This window comes from Molossus molossus, unplaced genomic scaffold (assembly GCF_014108415.1).
Source record: "Molossus molossus isolate mMolMol1 unplaced genomic scaffold, mMolMol1.p scaffold_m16_p_15, whole genome shotgun sequence".
Classification (NCBI taxonomy): Eukaryota; Metazoa; Chordata; class Mammalia; order Chiroptera; family Molossidae; genus Molossus; species Molossus molossus.
The window spans coordinates 29,180,563-29,196,506 of NW_023425350.1; the positions used below are offsets into that span (position 1 = coordinate 29,180,563).

The 15,944-nt window shown below is 42.7% G+C and overlaps 1 protein-coding gene across 1 annotated transcript in view; it reads right to left on the bottom strand.

Annotated features, from left to right (window-relative positions):
• THADA (THADA armadillo repeat containing) overlaps positions 1-15,944 on the bottom strand; it is a 323,998-nt gene that overhangs the window by 136,147 nt on the left and 171,907 nt on the right. The window contains exon 29 of the mRNA XM_036262631.1: positions 10,390-10,558. Coding sequence (XP_036118524.1) covers positions 10,390-10,558 — 169 coding nt within the window. The remainder of the gene's footprint in view (positions 1-10,389; positions 10,559-15,944) is intronic.

Here is a 15,944-nt window from a genome sequence, read left to right on the forward strand (position 1 = left end):
CCAACAGCGTCCTCAGTCACTAAAATATGCAGGGTGCTCTAAACAGATCCAAGGCAATGCAACAAGTACACAGGCTCTGCAATCTCCAAAGCCTTCCTCAACAAAAACAATGAAGTATTACTTGTTTCCCATTAGTTTGGCATATTAAAAAACAAACAACAAATAGTGCTCTTTTCATGGGCTGGAGACCCACCAAACAAAGCACATCACAGAATGGGACCACATACCATCAGATATTTTTTAAGAATTTTGGGAAACAACAGAGGCCTGCTAGTGCACCCACAGCATGAGGTTTTGTTTTGTTGTGTTTTTAAAAGTACACTCAGAATTATCTCCAGTCATAAAAAGTATCAAACAATAAGGCTAGGAGGGGATGGAAAGCAGGTCTTCCAAGATGAAAAGTGAACTTGGAAAAGTGCTAGATTAATCTATCTAGGAGGATCCTATATCTTCCTTTCAGTTTATGAACTTTAAATTCCGCCCTTCTAATGGTAAAAGACTCCTTTGTCTGGGACAGTGTGACAGTGTTCCTTTCTTGATTCATCGGGTTTCTGATGGGGTCTGAGGGAGGGGCTGTAATTCAAAACAAAACAGGTGCAAAGAATAACAACCTGATAGGCAGGAACTCAACCCTTAAAAATCAGAACTAATCTTGGCTCTTATAATCTTTAATATGATCTACAGGAAGGTAGGGAACACTGGCTGAGCCGAGGAATCTTTTGTGGAGCATGCTAACCCATAAAGTCAAAACTGCTGAAAATCTACTTATTTTTCTTTTATGCACACACTCATGTATCAATAGGAAGCCTCACATTTTTTACAGTATAATTTCAATGTTCATCAATATTTCTAAGATTCACCTTTCGTTAACTCAGTGTTTCATTCACCATCTACATCAGTGGACTTCACATTTTGAATCATAAACCTCTGTGAGGGGTGGTGATGATGGTGATGGCAGCTGCAGCACAAGTGGTAATAACAGCAACTAACATTTGCTGAGCACTTACTATATGCCTGAGACCTTGCTGGCACTACCCGTGTATTCATTCATTTAATCCTCACAACCATCCTATGAGGTAGTTTTATCTTTCCATTTACAAAGGAAGAAGCAGAGGAACAGAAATCAACTGGCCCAAAATAACACAGCTAGCAAGTAGGAGAACTAGGATCTAGGGAAACAAGCTGGCTCCAGTCTAAGCTCTTACTTGTTACAAAGGATGATTTGAGAACATGCTCCCAGCCTCTATATACTTATTAAGAAATTATATACCACTCTATTAATATGGTATGCACATTATATATCAGATACAAAATAATAGTTAAGAGGATGACAGGAAAGAAATAACATTTTCTCCCACACACATTACTGTCTTGCATACTGCATTTTGAAGGCCACAGGTCTGCATAGTCCAAATGGCTTGGCCTCACATTTGTGGTCTCATATGCTGACCCGTGTACACCCTGCCTATCATATATTGCATCTGTCCCTGACACATTCCTGGACCCAGCAGACTGGTGTACTCACTGTTCCCTGCAACCCCCTTCCGCATGCCCCCTCCGTGCCTCGGTTCACACCAAGCCCTTTGTCTCAACAGCAGAAAACTAGTTTATAGGTTTATCCCAAGACCCGATGTCCCCACATAGCCTTCTCTAGCTCTCCTCTCAGATGCGTGTTCTCGGCTACTTGCCTGGCACGCAGCACAGCCAGGTATTTCCGTGTAATTGTTTGTGGTGTGGAAAGCTTGTTTTCCACGGCAGCTCATAAGCCTCTTGAGGGCAGAGAACGTGTTACATGTCAACTCTTCTTGGTATGCTCCATGGTACCTGACACAGGAGTAGGCATTCAGTCACTACTGAGTAAGTAACTATTAGTTACTGAAAAGTAACTATTAGTAACCATTTGCTAAGTAAAAGAATACATGAACATTCTCACATTTACTCCACATGGCTAAGGCCCAGGCTCAGACACTAAAGGAAAAGATCGTTGTGGAACGCAGAGGAGGTGATGTGATGAAGACCGTCTGAAGCTCACGGGAACCACAGCAGGCTGACTTGACTCACTGGGCTCTTGTAGGAAAAGAACTTCACATGGTCCGCAGTAACCTCCGCATCTCACATGGGGACATAGAGGGCATACAAGTTTCCAAAGTAGTGGCATCCTTCCTGGCCTGGTTTAGCCACTACTGCCGACTCTGTTGGCACCTCTCCATGGTTAAAGGCAGTACCAACATACAGACACGTAACCAACTCAATTTCAGGAGAAAAGATGTTAAATCTTTGTTTAAAAAACAGCCTTCCCTTGTCTTTTGGGGGGATTTGCTTTTCAACAATTACTATTCTGACACCTTATTTGATACTGCCACCTGCCCCCTCTCTTACGAATTCCTGATCCCCTTTATCCTGCTGTATTCATTCTTACCTTCTAATCAATATAGTTTACTTATTTACTATGCTTATTATAAGAAATCAGAATAAATGTTATTATAATCTCACTTACTACTGCCTGTCCCCCTGCCTCTAGGCTGTGGGCTCTGTGACAGTGGTGATCTTTGAGAGTACCTGGCATGCTGGTGCTCAATCAATAGCTGCCAAATGAACACAAAAAAGACCATGTCGACTTTCATGGTCTTTTTTTTACCCCACACTTCGAAGGCCCCAGAGAGTCACTCTGGCCTAAGAATTTTCTCTCCCTCGTCCAGAGAAGTAGTCTAATATAGTGGTTAACTGCACAAACTTGAAAGCTTTGAATCCCAGCTCCAATTCTGACCATTTCTCCTTGCATATGTTAGTCAGATCTGAACCCCTCTTATTCTGTTTTCTCATCAGTATAATGGGAATAATCCCAGAAGAGCCTCCGCAGGTAATACAAACACGCACACACACTCAATAACTGGTATATGTATATGTATGTATGTGTACATGTGTGTGTACATATATACACACTTTTTTCCACCATTACTTCCTCTACTTTAATTCTGAACAATAACAAAAGCCTGGGGCTACATCAACGAACAGACCTCTAAATTCTGCATACCCCTGGCTGATGCTGTGAGTGCAGAGAATTACAGAGCAGCAGCAGGACACTGGCTAGTGACAGTACACGGCAGGCCATGCTCTGGACCTCGCAGCTAAAAGCTGTCTTCCAGACCCAGCGAGAGCTCCCTAAGTAACACACACCCATAAAAGCCTTTCGATGTTTATAAGGAAGGGATTAATTCATCTTCAAATGTAGCATTTTAATTAAAAATGACTTTTCCGGGCTTATATCCAGAAAGAAAGAAATTGCCAAAAAATGAGGTTTAACGGGGTTTAGGCTTTGTTTAAGAACCCAGTGCTTCCCAATTCTTTTCATGTCAAAGCACCAAATAAAATCATCTTTCTCTGCTGCTACTCCCAGCTGCAGGTGACGGCTGGAGCCTGCAGCCTGAGCCCTGAGAGCTGAAGGCATCGAGAGACTCGGCACGTCGACAGCTGCGCAGTGAAGACGCTCTGCTTCAGCCAGCTTTGGGCTGGCACCCTCCTAACAACTCAGATTTCTCTCTCTCCACACAGACACAAGTCCTCAGAAGGAAAGAGTGAACCCAGACACTACTCACAAGAACGAGCATTTTCTCTATGACTTACCTCAGAAGAAAAGCACACTATTTATAACTTCCAGCATCAGCATAATTCCAGGCTTTTGATTTTGATTTTCTGTTCTGAAATTATATTTTCTGTGTATAAAATGAACAACAATGGACATGGGCCAACCAAAGTCACCAAATGGAATCTGTCACGCAATGTTCCATTTCCAGACAGCTTGAGCATTCTACTTTGTTTTACAATTCTGTACTTCTCAGAAATATGAAAAAGATATTGAAATTCTTTAAGCACAAGGTACTGTCTTAAATGGTTATATTTTTAAAAGATAAAATTGATCTTTTTTTAAAGAATATTTTTTCTTTATTGATTTTAGAGGGAGAGGAAGGGAGAGAGAGAGAGAACATCAATTGGCCGCCTCCTTCATGCCCCCCCCCTCCCCTGGGGATTGGACCCACAACCTGGGCATGTGCCCTGACTGGAAATCAAACCGGTGACCTCTTGGTGCATGGGTCAACGCTCAATCAGTGAGCCACACTGGCCGGACAAATTGGTCATTCTTTCAAATTATACTTAATCATATATTTTGGTGCATCAATATTGGTAAAAAAAATTTTTTTTTCTAAAACCATTCTTTTCCTTATTTAGAAAACGCCAATAGAATATACACTGTAGCAAAGAGAAGGATGGCTGGTCTTACCCCTGGTTCCTTTCTAGGGGTGGGGAATGTCCAGCCCATGGGCTGCTTAAGGCCTGCAAAATCAAGACCAGCTAACATCACACGCCTGACCAAATATAGCAGGCTAATTTTTAAGTTGATAATTTTGTATGTTATAAATATCCAAATGGCCCTTGGCAGAAAAAAGGTTCCCCACCCCTGCACGATTAGCTGACCGAATTGGCCTTTCTTTCCTAGTTTTCTCCTTTTCCACAAAGGCAACGCCAATATCTGCCTCTGTTTTTGTCCTCATGCTGTCCCTCCCAGCCCAGCACCCCTGTTCCCAGACCCATACAGACCCTAACTCTAGCTCTAACACAGAGTGTACCAGGGTGTTGCAGACTAAGGCACAGTGACTTCCATTTGTTTTCTTGCGTGCTTGATGCTCTGTGTATAGTTTTAGATTTTGCCTCATCTTAATTTCTGTCACTCATATGCTCCCTGGTCCCTGAGAGTTTAGTTGGTTCACTCTGTTTCTACCCCCAACTCCCCACACTGGCAGGTGAGAGCGTTCCAGGCAAACGCATGTTTTCACCCTGCTGAGAACAGGGTCGACATGTTGCAGTGTCTACTGAGTTCAGTCTTGACTACTTTTTCATGGCTGCATCAGCTCCCACACCTAGGATCTACAATTCCTGTCATACCCTTCAAGGTTGACAGAAGGTGCGGCAACTGTGAACTTGACTAACACCTAGGTCCCAAGGGAGGATTCTATATTTCCAGGTTAGGAGCATTACATGGGAGACCAAAGAGAAGTGATGAACAGAGGAGGGAAGGTACAATAAATGCTTTAAAAGACTTTCACCAGTTGTGGCTGCTCTAGGTTTCACTGACTTCCTCTGTCCCTCATCATACAAACGAACTTGGTTTCTAAAGTTGTAGCATCCTATCTAATTAGATTTAAGGAGACCAACTGAGTGACAAGGAATTAAAAAGAGAGTGAGTGTGGATTCTTGGTTTGGTTTCCCTAGGTATAAAAAGTTGTATTCAGCCCTTGCCTGTTTGGCTCAGCAGTTAGACCATCGGCCTGCGGTCCAGAGAGACCTGGGTTCGGTTCCCGCTAAGGGCACGTACCTGGGTTGCAGTTTGTCCCCGGCCCTGGTTGGTCGTGTGGGTGGCAGCCATTCGATGTGTCCCTTTCACATCGATGTTTCCCCCCCCCCCCTTCCTCCCTCCCATTCAATCTGAACAAAAAATGGAGAAATGTCCTTGGGTGAGGATTAAAAAAAAATTGTATTCACATTTACTGTCAGAGAGACCGTATGTTTTCAAGAGGAAAAGAGCACAGGCTCCAGTTTAATATTTTGTCTCTACACTGTGACTTGACACAAGTCAGTCTCGCAGGCTGATCTCAGTTTTCTTATGGATTGGGGCGGGGGGGGGGGGGGCTGGAGGAGGCACTGTGTATGGCAGTAATAGCACCTACCTTTGTTGGGTTGCTGAGAGTGTTAACGCAATCACATATGCAATTCACATGGTACGCAGGAGGTGCTCAAAAGGTTCTGTTTACTTCTCTTATGGCAAATGCATGGGCCTAGGCTGTCTGAATTCATCCCTGGCTAATACTTCATGTCAACCCAGGTGTGCAGCCCTGCTCAGCTCCACAGTCAGGAAAGTGGAATCTCCCTCACTCAGAATTCTACGAGTACACAAATCAAGCCTCCAAATTTGGGGGAATAAAAGAATTTAAAAGGTGTTCAACAGATTCTGCTGGTAGAAACTGAGAACGTTTAATACCAGCCAAGGGATGTGTAGACCTTTGGTGATTAGTTGACTTAACTGAAGAAAAAAGAACACCTTTACCTAGAATATTCAGATAAAATGCAAAAGTGTTTTTTCTGCTTTTCATGGTAGCTAAATTACCTCAACGACCCATTGTACCTTACCCATATAAAGAAATTAATTAAACAAAGAGGAGGAATCACCTTTTTATGTTTTTACCATCAGAAAAATAACCAGCCCTAGCCAGTGTGGCTCAGTTGGTTTGGCATTGTCCTATGCACCCAGAGGTTGCTGGTTCGATTCATGATCAGGGCACATGCCTGGGTTGTGGGTTGGATCCCCAGTAGGGGGCTGTGCAGGAGGTTGCTGATCCATGTTTCTCTCTCACACTGATGTTGCTTGCTCTCTCTCTCTCGCTAAAAGTCAATAAAAACATATTTTTGTTCTAAAAAGAAAACCAAAATAGGAAATGAAAAAACTCAAAATTCATACTTTTACTTCAAATGGTATATATTTCCTTATGAAACACCAAAAGGTGAGTTAAATACCCAAGAATCAGAATAAATCTTTCCTCATGATTGCTAGCCAAACTCTTCAATATGAAAGAACGTTTTTGGACGCCAGTGTGATTTCTCATGACTGATAAGTCACCTAGTAATAATCTCAAGTCCCCAACACGCAGAATTTTGGCAATAAAAACAGACAGTTAATTCTATTTAGAAGACAGGGTAGCCTTGCCAGTGCTGTTCCCAAATGAGGTAATGTCCACAGCTCTTATCTAACCTTTATTGAGGCTTCATGTCATTTACCACTGGCTCTTGTGAACCTGCTACACAATTTCACCTTCTCTGATGTGCGTTACTTCCAGTCCATTTCAACACTGCAATTATGAACCTCTGGTTTCTAAAATGATTAAGAAATAAATCCAACGTGTTTTTATTTTTTTTGCACGTCCTATAATTTGAGTCTTTCTTCTGTAGTCCCAGGACATTTGGAGATCAGCATATTTCTCGTTTTTAAGGTATACTATAAAAATACTTCTGAGGTTTGATATATTTATGTAAATATTTTTCAAAGAAGTCAAATGTATAATTCAAGAAAATGTTCTGTGAAAGAATTTGTTTTCTGATTACAAAATGATTTCCTGCTTTTGAAAAAAACAATTTTATATTTACTTAGCTGGCTCTGAAAGTCCCATGGAGAGTATCATTCCTTTTAATCCCTAGCATCTCTTTTCCAGGTGCAGGCCTTCCTGATTTCAAAGGTAGCTTTATGGAGAAGGAATCTGTAGGCTGTAGAAAGGAAAGGAAAGGGGCTCCCCATCTCAGCCCCTTATGCTTCCCCATGAAGACCAATAGAGTGACATAGCACTATTCATACAATAAGGTTTTCACATACCTTTGACTTCCTTTTTCAACCAGAGTATAACCAGTCATGGTAAAGACAGGTATATGACAAACATGAACACAATACCCATCATCCAACACCCATATTGTTTTTTCCAACAAGCCCTTCATCTCTCCAACACTCAGGATCAAGAGCAACAGCCACAACCACCCAGAATCATAGAGTTTTTACCTTCCCATACTGTTTCACATTTTATGAAGCAGCAAAAACAAAGTTGAGGATATCAAAGGCAGCCCAGAGACAGAGCAAATGCCCATGTTTTGTTGCTGGGCAGACTGGTGGTGTGTGTGGGAAACTCGACTGGGAAGCCCATTTGTATAACTGGTGAGAGAGCCAAAGAAGCAATTCCAACCTCACCACTTCTGACAAAGTGTAGCCAAGTGTGGATATTCAAATAACAAAAATCTGATGGCTGATCCCCCCTAACAATCTGAGCCTTCCTTCTAATTCAGCCGCACAATCTAGGAATCTCTGAAAACCTGTTCTGCATTACTGACATTGCCAGCCCCTTCCCTTCAAAGAGGCAGCAGTTCGATAGAATCAAGAGATCTAACTTGTATGGGCCTCAGGATCCCATCTTTAAAGCCAAGAGAATAAATAACTCTGGCTCCTCTCTTCAACACAGGAATATAGTGAAAACCAAGAGAGAGGAGTGCTGAAGAGTTCATGCTGAAGAAAGCACCAAAGATCTACAATGTACACAACACAGACCAAAGGACCTTGTTGGGAACCTCGGGGGTCATGCACTCTTTTCAGGAGATCTACAAGATTAAACATTTTTCAAAATGATACTAACACATTACTTTCCTCTCTTATTCTCATTCTCTCACAAGTGTACAGTGGAGTTTGCCAGAGGCCACAGGTTATGTGATGATGACATCATTCTAATGACTAATGGAATGTGTGCTTGTAAGATCTTGTGTTTTAAGATTTTCTGTTTTAGTTTCTAATTAAATATTGATAGACAAAAGCTCTTTGGGATCCTCAATAACTTTTAAGAGGGTAAAGAGGTCCTGAGAGCAGTTTGAGATCTGCCAACCTAGAACTTCAGTCCCATCCAAACCTTCAGTTTCCAGATGACTCCTCAACCACCCTGAGCCTTTCTATACATTATTCTGTCTGCATGGGAGACTCTTTTTTTTTATCCTCACCCGAGGACATTTCTCTTTTTCAGTTCAGATAGAGTAGGAGGGAGAAAGAGGAAGAGAGAGAAACATCGCCATGAAAGTGACACATCGAGTGGCTGCCACCCGCATGACCAACCAGGGCTGGGGACAAACTGCAACGTGCCCTTAGCAGGAACCAAACCCAGGTCTCTCTGGACTGCAGGCCGACGCTCTAACCGCTGAGCCAAACCGGCCAGGGCTGCATGGGAGACTCTTTTCCTCCCTTCACTTGACTAACTTCTGCTCTCTACTTAGATGTCACTTGGGGAAACTCCTCCTAACTGCCCCAGGACCAGTCAGGTGCCCCGCTGTGTGCGCCCCAGTCCCTAGCACACAACACTGTGGTTGCCCATTTCCTGGTCTCCTCTTGTTCTTGACTCCTTTAATGTAAGAACTGACTTATCCCTGTTTTGACTGTGACACAGTAGTATGTAAGAGGCATTCAGTAAGTACTTGTTGAATCTATTAAACAACTAAGGAAGGAAGGCAAGAAGATAGGTCTTTCTTGCATTCTTACCTAGAGGGAATCAGTCGCTAAAAATATTAGTTTTCATTATAGTATAGGTTCATTAAAACTATGGTAATAATAATATCTATATCTCAATACCTTATTATGTACCAGGTACTATCTTAAGAATTCTAAGTACTTCATATGCATTAATTCATTTTGTCTTCACCAAATCTCTATGAGAGATACACTACTATTACCCTCATTTCAAACACAAAAACACAGATATGAGATATACATCCAGAGAGTCTGGCTCCAGAATCCCATGCTATTACCCTCACGTGTCAGCAGTGTAGATCTCAAGCTTATAACGTACACTGGAATCTCAAAGCCATCTCTCAAATCTGCTCACAAATCAGAAACATGACCTAATATTTAAATCCCACCCCCAGCCCCACCCCACAGTGAGTGACCACAGCAGACCACGTGAACATCAGATCTCCTCACCAATATCGCCTGTCCCCAAATTTATAGTTAGGGTTTAAAAAGAAGTTTCAGCCCTGGCCGGTTTGGCTCAGCGGTTAGAGCGTCCGCCTGCGGTCCAGGGAGACCCGGGTTCGGTTCCCGCTAAGGGCACGTACCTCGGTTGCAGTTTGTCCCCGGCCCTGGTTGGTCGTGCAGGTGGCAGCCACTCGATGTGTCCCTTTCACATCGATGTTTCCCCTCTCTCTCTTCTTCTCTCTCCCTCCCACTCTATCTGTACAAAAAATGGAAAAATGTCCTCGGGTGAGGATAAAAAAAAAAGAAGTTTCAATAAAAAATCTATTTATTCAAAATAAAAGTCTCCTTTGTAGCACAGAGAAAATAGGAAAGCAGGGTTTAATATTTACATGGACTACGGTGTTATGCCACAGGACAGACTTTCCCTGACGTGTATAACTCTCCCTGTACTTCTTGGACTATTCTCTTTCAAGGAATGCTCACAACTTCACCCTGAACAAGGAGTGGCTTAGAATGTGTCACAGGTATACTTGATAGAACAGACAATTTTACCTGGTTCAGAAAGGTAAGTCTGAATGGGAAAGCATGCTGTAGAAAACATGATTTATGTAAGAGATGGTCTGGCAGAATCATAGTGTGGCACTGTTTTCATGATTATAGTGGAAAAAAAATATATGTATATATATTTATACACACCTAGAAAATACCTGTTCTTTCAGCAATAGAAACAAGTTCTGTGGATAAAGTTAAAATCTTGTGCAACAAATCTTCACCTGCTAACATTGCATGAGAAACCAAAGCTCATCCTGTGGTGTTTGATATTAGTCACACAAAGTAACTTTACATACCTGGAGAAGGGTCCCATGAATATGGTTTTGCCGGAAACACTGGTCAGTGCAGTTGGGGAGTTTGGCCAACAGAGTTCGGATGGTAGCAGGGATTTCATCTATCTTAACAAATGGGACCAAGGCACGAGCTGCCATTTCACGAGAGCGGTATACAGGTGAGTTACCACATCTGGAAAGAAATAAACACACGAGACCATTCAATACTCACGTCCGCATCCATGCCTTTGTATATGCTGATCTATCTAGCTCTGGCTGGGATGTGAAGCTGAGAGGGTAAGGGGAGTTGCTTTTTGTTCCAAATGATGTCTTTTTATACTTCTGTTATTCCAAATGATTGTGTGTGTGTGTGTGTGTGTGTGTGTGTGTACATGTGTCAGTTCCGCAGGCAACTTTGCATTTTTTTTTATCCTTGTCCGAGGACTTTTTTTTTGCATTTATCTTCAGATAGAGCGAGAGGGAGAGAGGGAGGAAGAGAGAGAGAGAAACATCAAAGAAACATCAATGTGAGAAAGATACACTGATCTGTTGCCACCCGCACAACCCCAACCAGGGCTGGGAACAAACTGCAACTGAGGTACGTGCCCTTAGCAGAAACCAAACCTGGGCCTCTCTGGTTGGCGGGCCAATGCTCCAACCGCTGAGCCAAACCTGCTAGGGTGACTTTGCTTTTCTTATAAACATCATTAACATCTATGATTCTATCACAGGGATAAATACAGATAGGCTTTGGGAATAAGACAATAGGCGAACATAGCTGACTCCTCAACAAGTGAACAAAGGCATCATAAGTGCCATGAGCAATAAGACAGTCACTATTGTCTTTGAGGAGTCTATACTCTGGTTGGCAAGATGAGAAGTACGTTTGAAAAGATGACCAAAAAAGCACAAGACAGTACTGGAAGAATGATACGTAAGTAATCTTGACATTATGGCTACAAGAGGAAAAAATTGTGGGTGTGGTTCTGAGAAAGATGGAATTCAGGAAAGCTAGCATAATTTAAGCATGCCCAAAAAACAATGTAGTTGTTTCAACCAGGTACAGTGGTAAAAAACAAGGGTAGATGATCAAGGTATAGGAGATGTGTCTGGTTGAAGTAGAGGCTCTTGACTAACAGTGGAACCTAAGGCTGAGAAGTGGGTCACATCGGACTAGGGGGGGCCAAATGCCAGCTTACATCATCTGTACTTGTCAAGAGAACAAAAGATGGACCCTCAAGTCACCAAATCATTGTCTTTGGGCTAACTCACACCCAAAGAGCTTGAATAGAAGCCACCAGTTCCTAAGTAAGTAAAGTCATGGACAAGTAGTATTTTGAGATTCTACTAAGGTGACTGGAAAGGCAGGTCATCATCTAAGGGCCTCTTGACTTTGTAAACACTCAGAACCTGAGAGTTCACAACCATTTTGCTGAAACTATGCACTTGAGAGCCTTCACAGATACAGTATTATTTGAGAGGAAAGCCCAATATGATAAGCCCTAGCTTAAATAAGTTCTTGACTAGCTAGAATGCTCAGGACCTCACTATGTTTAATCCAATTAAAAGTGGCTCAGTTTAGAGTCAAAAAATGTCTTGGATGCCAAGGCAAGTATGGCAGAAGATAGCAAACTCTTCAGGACAAAGAGATGGGCTTTTGTTTTGTTTCTTTTTCTCAAAATTAATCAGTATTCCAAGAAAAAATTACTGGTAAAATCTGAGCCATTAAGCCCATGTGGCCATGGAGGCTTAGCACATAGAGGAACAAAGTCCTGTGACTGAAATGTTTCTAACACCTATCACTGACTTTTATCTTAATAGGACAATAAAAAGACAGTTACAATTCCTATACAAATGGAATGATCCAAGCAGAATTTCATCATGGGGTGTAGGGTAGGAGGAAGAGGTAAGGAAAGGGGAGAAAGATGTATCAGTTAACATTGTGTCTCCTCTGCCCCCAGAAGTGTATGTCTATGAGATAGTTCAATGAACCCACACTTTCAGGATGCGGAAGAGCTCACCTTACATTATGGGAAGACACTGAGGGGCTAAGGTTACTATAGGCAGCTAGAGATTTCCCAATGGTCTTTGACTAGGTTCTGCCAACTCATCCATTTTCTCATTTTAAAATGATTTAATGTATAATCTGTAATTGGCAAATGCAGTAAAATGTTTACTTTGGCCCATGGGAGGCCAGGGTGAGTGAGTAAGAAAACTTCATTTGACAGAGAAAATACTCTGAGAATGCTTTGAGATTTCATTAGCAAATGACTTCACTCAGCACAATCATTTGTAGTAAGTTTTCCCTTCTGTCCCCCACTCCTCCAATACACACATTTTGTGTTATAGTGTGTTTTATGTTACCGAAAGGGCTCTTGTGTATAAATGTTTCTTTTCAAATACAAATAACTCTGACATGGTTACAGATGTTTAGTTTCTAATTAGTAGTAACTGTACACTAAAGAATGCCCCTCCTTTTACTCCTGACCTTTTACAAATGATGATTTCCCAAAGGAATCTGGCATCCACACAGAGGAAAGAATGGAAAGTGGGAAAAGAGCCAGAATTTTCTGCTCTCGGATACCCTGTACTAGGGTACTTTCCAAATGCACACAATCAGGTTAAAGAGCAAAACAAAACCTCCCCACAAAAAGTAATGCAATTACAGCAAAAGAGAGAAAGCCTATTTTAAAAGTAATATTTAATTAAGTAACATTCATTATAAAGCCATGATTAAACGTAATTTCAAACTCCTCTCTATTGCAAATTGTTAAAATGGAAGGATAGATTATAGTACACATGTGTACACACACATACACACAGCAAAAAAACATTTCCAGGTTACTGTTTTATCAGCTATTAGAGACAGAGAGGGGGTCTGATGAGATTTAGCTTTTCTCCAGATATATGTGGTCTGGAGTGTGAGGGGATAAACAATCTTTTTAGCCCTAAGTGGAACATATTTGAAGCTAACCTCTATTTTTCTCCGAACAGAGCCTTCCAGATGGATTCGGTAAATGTGCCAGTATCAGGCAGAGACGCTCTTCAAGAACACAGAAGCCAGTGGCTATGCGGAGGAAAATTAGAGCACTTGGACTTACCCTGCTCTGAACACTGAGTTTTGTGACTTGGACAAGTCAGCAATTTCTCTGGGTCTCAGCTGAGCTGAGAGCGGTGCCAATATTCTGTAGGCAATGCTCTGATGTGATATCTATGAGAATATTCCAAGAACAAAGGTGTCCCGGAAATAGAGAGTTTTTCTACTGTACTAAGCCTGTGTCTGGTACATGGTCAGCAGAGTCTAGGAACCGCAGGTCTCAAAAGTGGCTCCAGTGGGGAAACTAAGACTGTGGTGTGAATGCTATGCCATTTTTTAGAACTTATTTTTTAATTATAGTTGACACACAATATTATAATTAGTTTTGGGTACACAACATAGTGACTAGATATTTATATACCCGATGAAGTGACCACCCCAATAGGTCTAAGACAAGACAAGAAAGGCATGACACGAAGGCCAGGAGACTGATCTGGCCTCCACTGAAAGTGACGAGGAGGAATCTCAAGCCCTTCTGAGAAGTGGAACAGCCTGTATTTCTCTAAGTCTCAATTTCTTCTGGAAAACAAAGCAAATGGACTTGCAATCTTGAAGGTCATTTCTTCTTTCACCATCATTTGAAAACCATTTCCCCAGTAGCCCCGGCTGTGTTCTAGGCCCTGGTTCTAGGTCCTCTGTAAGATCTGTGGGACACGCAGACACTAGTGTCATTATTTAATTTTATTTTGTGTTTTTTTGTTAATCCTCACCCAAGGGTCTTTTTCCATTGATTTTTAGATACAGTGGAAGGGGGAGAGAGAGAGTGAGAGAGAGAAACATGAATGTGAGACAGACACATTGATTGGTTGCCTCCCACACGACCCCAACCGGAGCTGGAGATCAAACCCAAAACCCAGGTACGTGCCCTTGACCAGGAACTAAACCCACAACCCTTCAGTCCACAGGTTGATGCTCTGACTGCTGAGTCAGACCGGCCAAGGCAATGCTGGTGTCTTTAAACCTCTGACTCTCTCATGCCAATAAACCCTTTCCATGCTCATTTTAATCACATATTTCTCAATTGCCCACTGTGTTCTTGGCACCCTGTAACATGAGAAACGACAGGTCTGTGAACAGCAGTAGTTGCACCCGCCACTGTACAGCCATGTCAGCTTATAAAATGCCTGCACACCCATTCTCTCTTTACTGTGCAACATTCCTGTGGTCGTGAGGACACTAAAAACCTAAATTAATAGATAAAAGTGAGGAAGTTCAGAAAGGCGAAGTGGGCCCTCCAGGATGTGTTTGCAGCAGCTCCATGCAGAACCTCCATAGCCCAGGATGAAGCTCATCTCTAAATGATTGCACTGGATTTTTTTTTTATATGCATTTGTAGGATCATGACATTTCAGAATCTAATACTATAAACTATGGACTCTGTCACAAGAGAAATAGATTCAAGAACACACGCACTCAATTTCCCAGACAATTTAAGGAGGTTCATAATGCACATTCAAACCCCTGGGGCAGTGTTTCCGGACCCAGGTCAAGCATCCCATTGCTCCTCTGCACACAGTGTAACCGTCAGGTATGCGCTGCTTTGAGTGATGGAGATGGAGAACAAGGACACTGCTCCCAGGGAACCACCAGCTGGGGTGGGGGTGGGGGACACAGAGGACCTCATGACCACAAATCGGCAGTGTCCATGGGGACATGCATGGGTGTGGAGTAGCAGAGAAATAAAGAGCAGGAGGGTAGTTGGAATGGCTTTCTGGAGAAGACAGAGGAACGTGAGGGAGGGTGACACACACCTTTGGACTGCAGGAACCTGAAGATCCCTGAGAGTTTAGAATACAGTATTCTGAGCAGGGAAAGACCACTCTTCTAAGGTCATCCCTCCACTCCACCCAGTTTCACAGAGTGATGGCTAAAGTTTTTTCTAGGTGTTTCCCTCTTATATTTACCCTCAGAATCGGTTCTAGTTTTCCTGAAAGGTTTCACAGGTAAGTGGCTAAACATCACCAAAGCTGGCTCTGCTCCCCCATACCTGTAGGCTAGGCATGGAGACATCTACTGAGGGCCCCGCGCAAGCATGCACTGGTTCCAACACAAGAGAATCGGAGAAACGTTGCTGCCCAGGCCACAGGGAACCTAGTCCAGAGGGAAAGACGGGGCCAGTCAGCAGCACCTGTGGGGCCATGAGAAATAAACACAGGCTGCTACAGAACTGAGGTGGACCATGAGAGGAGGTGGGCAGCCTGGGTGACCGTGTGCAGCTGTGACTAAGTAGGGGGCAGGCAGAAAGAACACTGGGTTTGACAAGAAAGAAGTGTCCTTCCCAGGCCTGTGCCTTTTCCCACAGGAACCCAAACTGCTCCTCAGTACACCCAGTCAGAAGGAAGGGAATCGAGGCGTAGTAAATGTGTCCTACTTTAGACACTGTTTCACTTACTTCGCCAAGTCTTCATTACAAGGCCACTGCCATCATCCTACGTTAAGATGAGGAGAGTGAGGCTCCCAACATAAAACCAGCAAGTGGCAG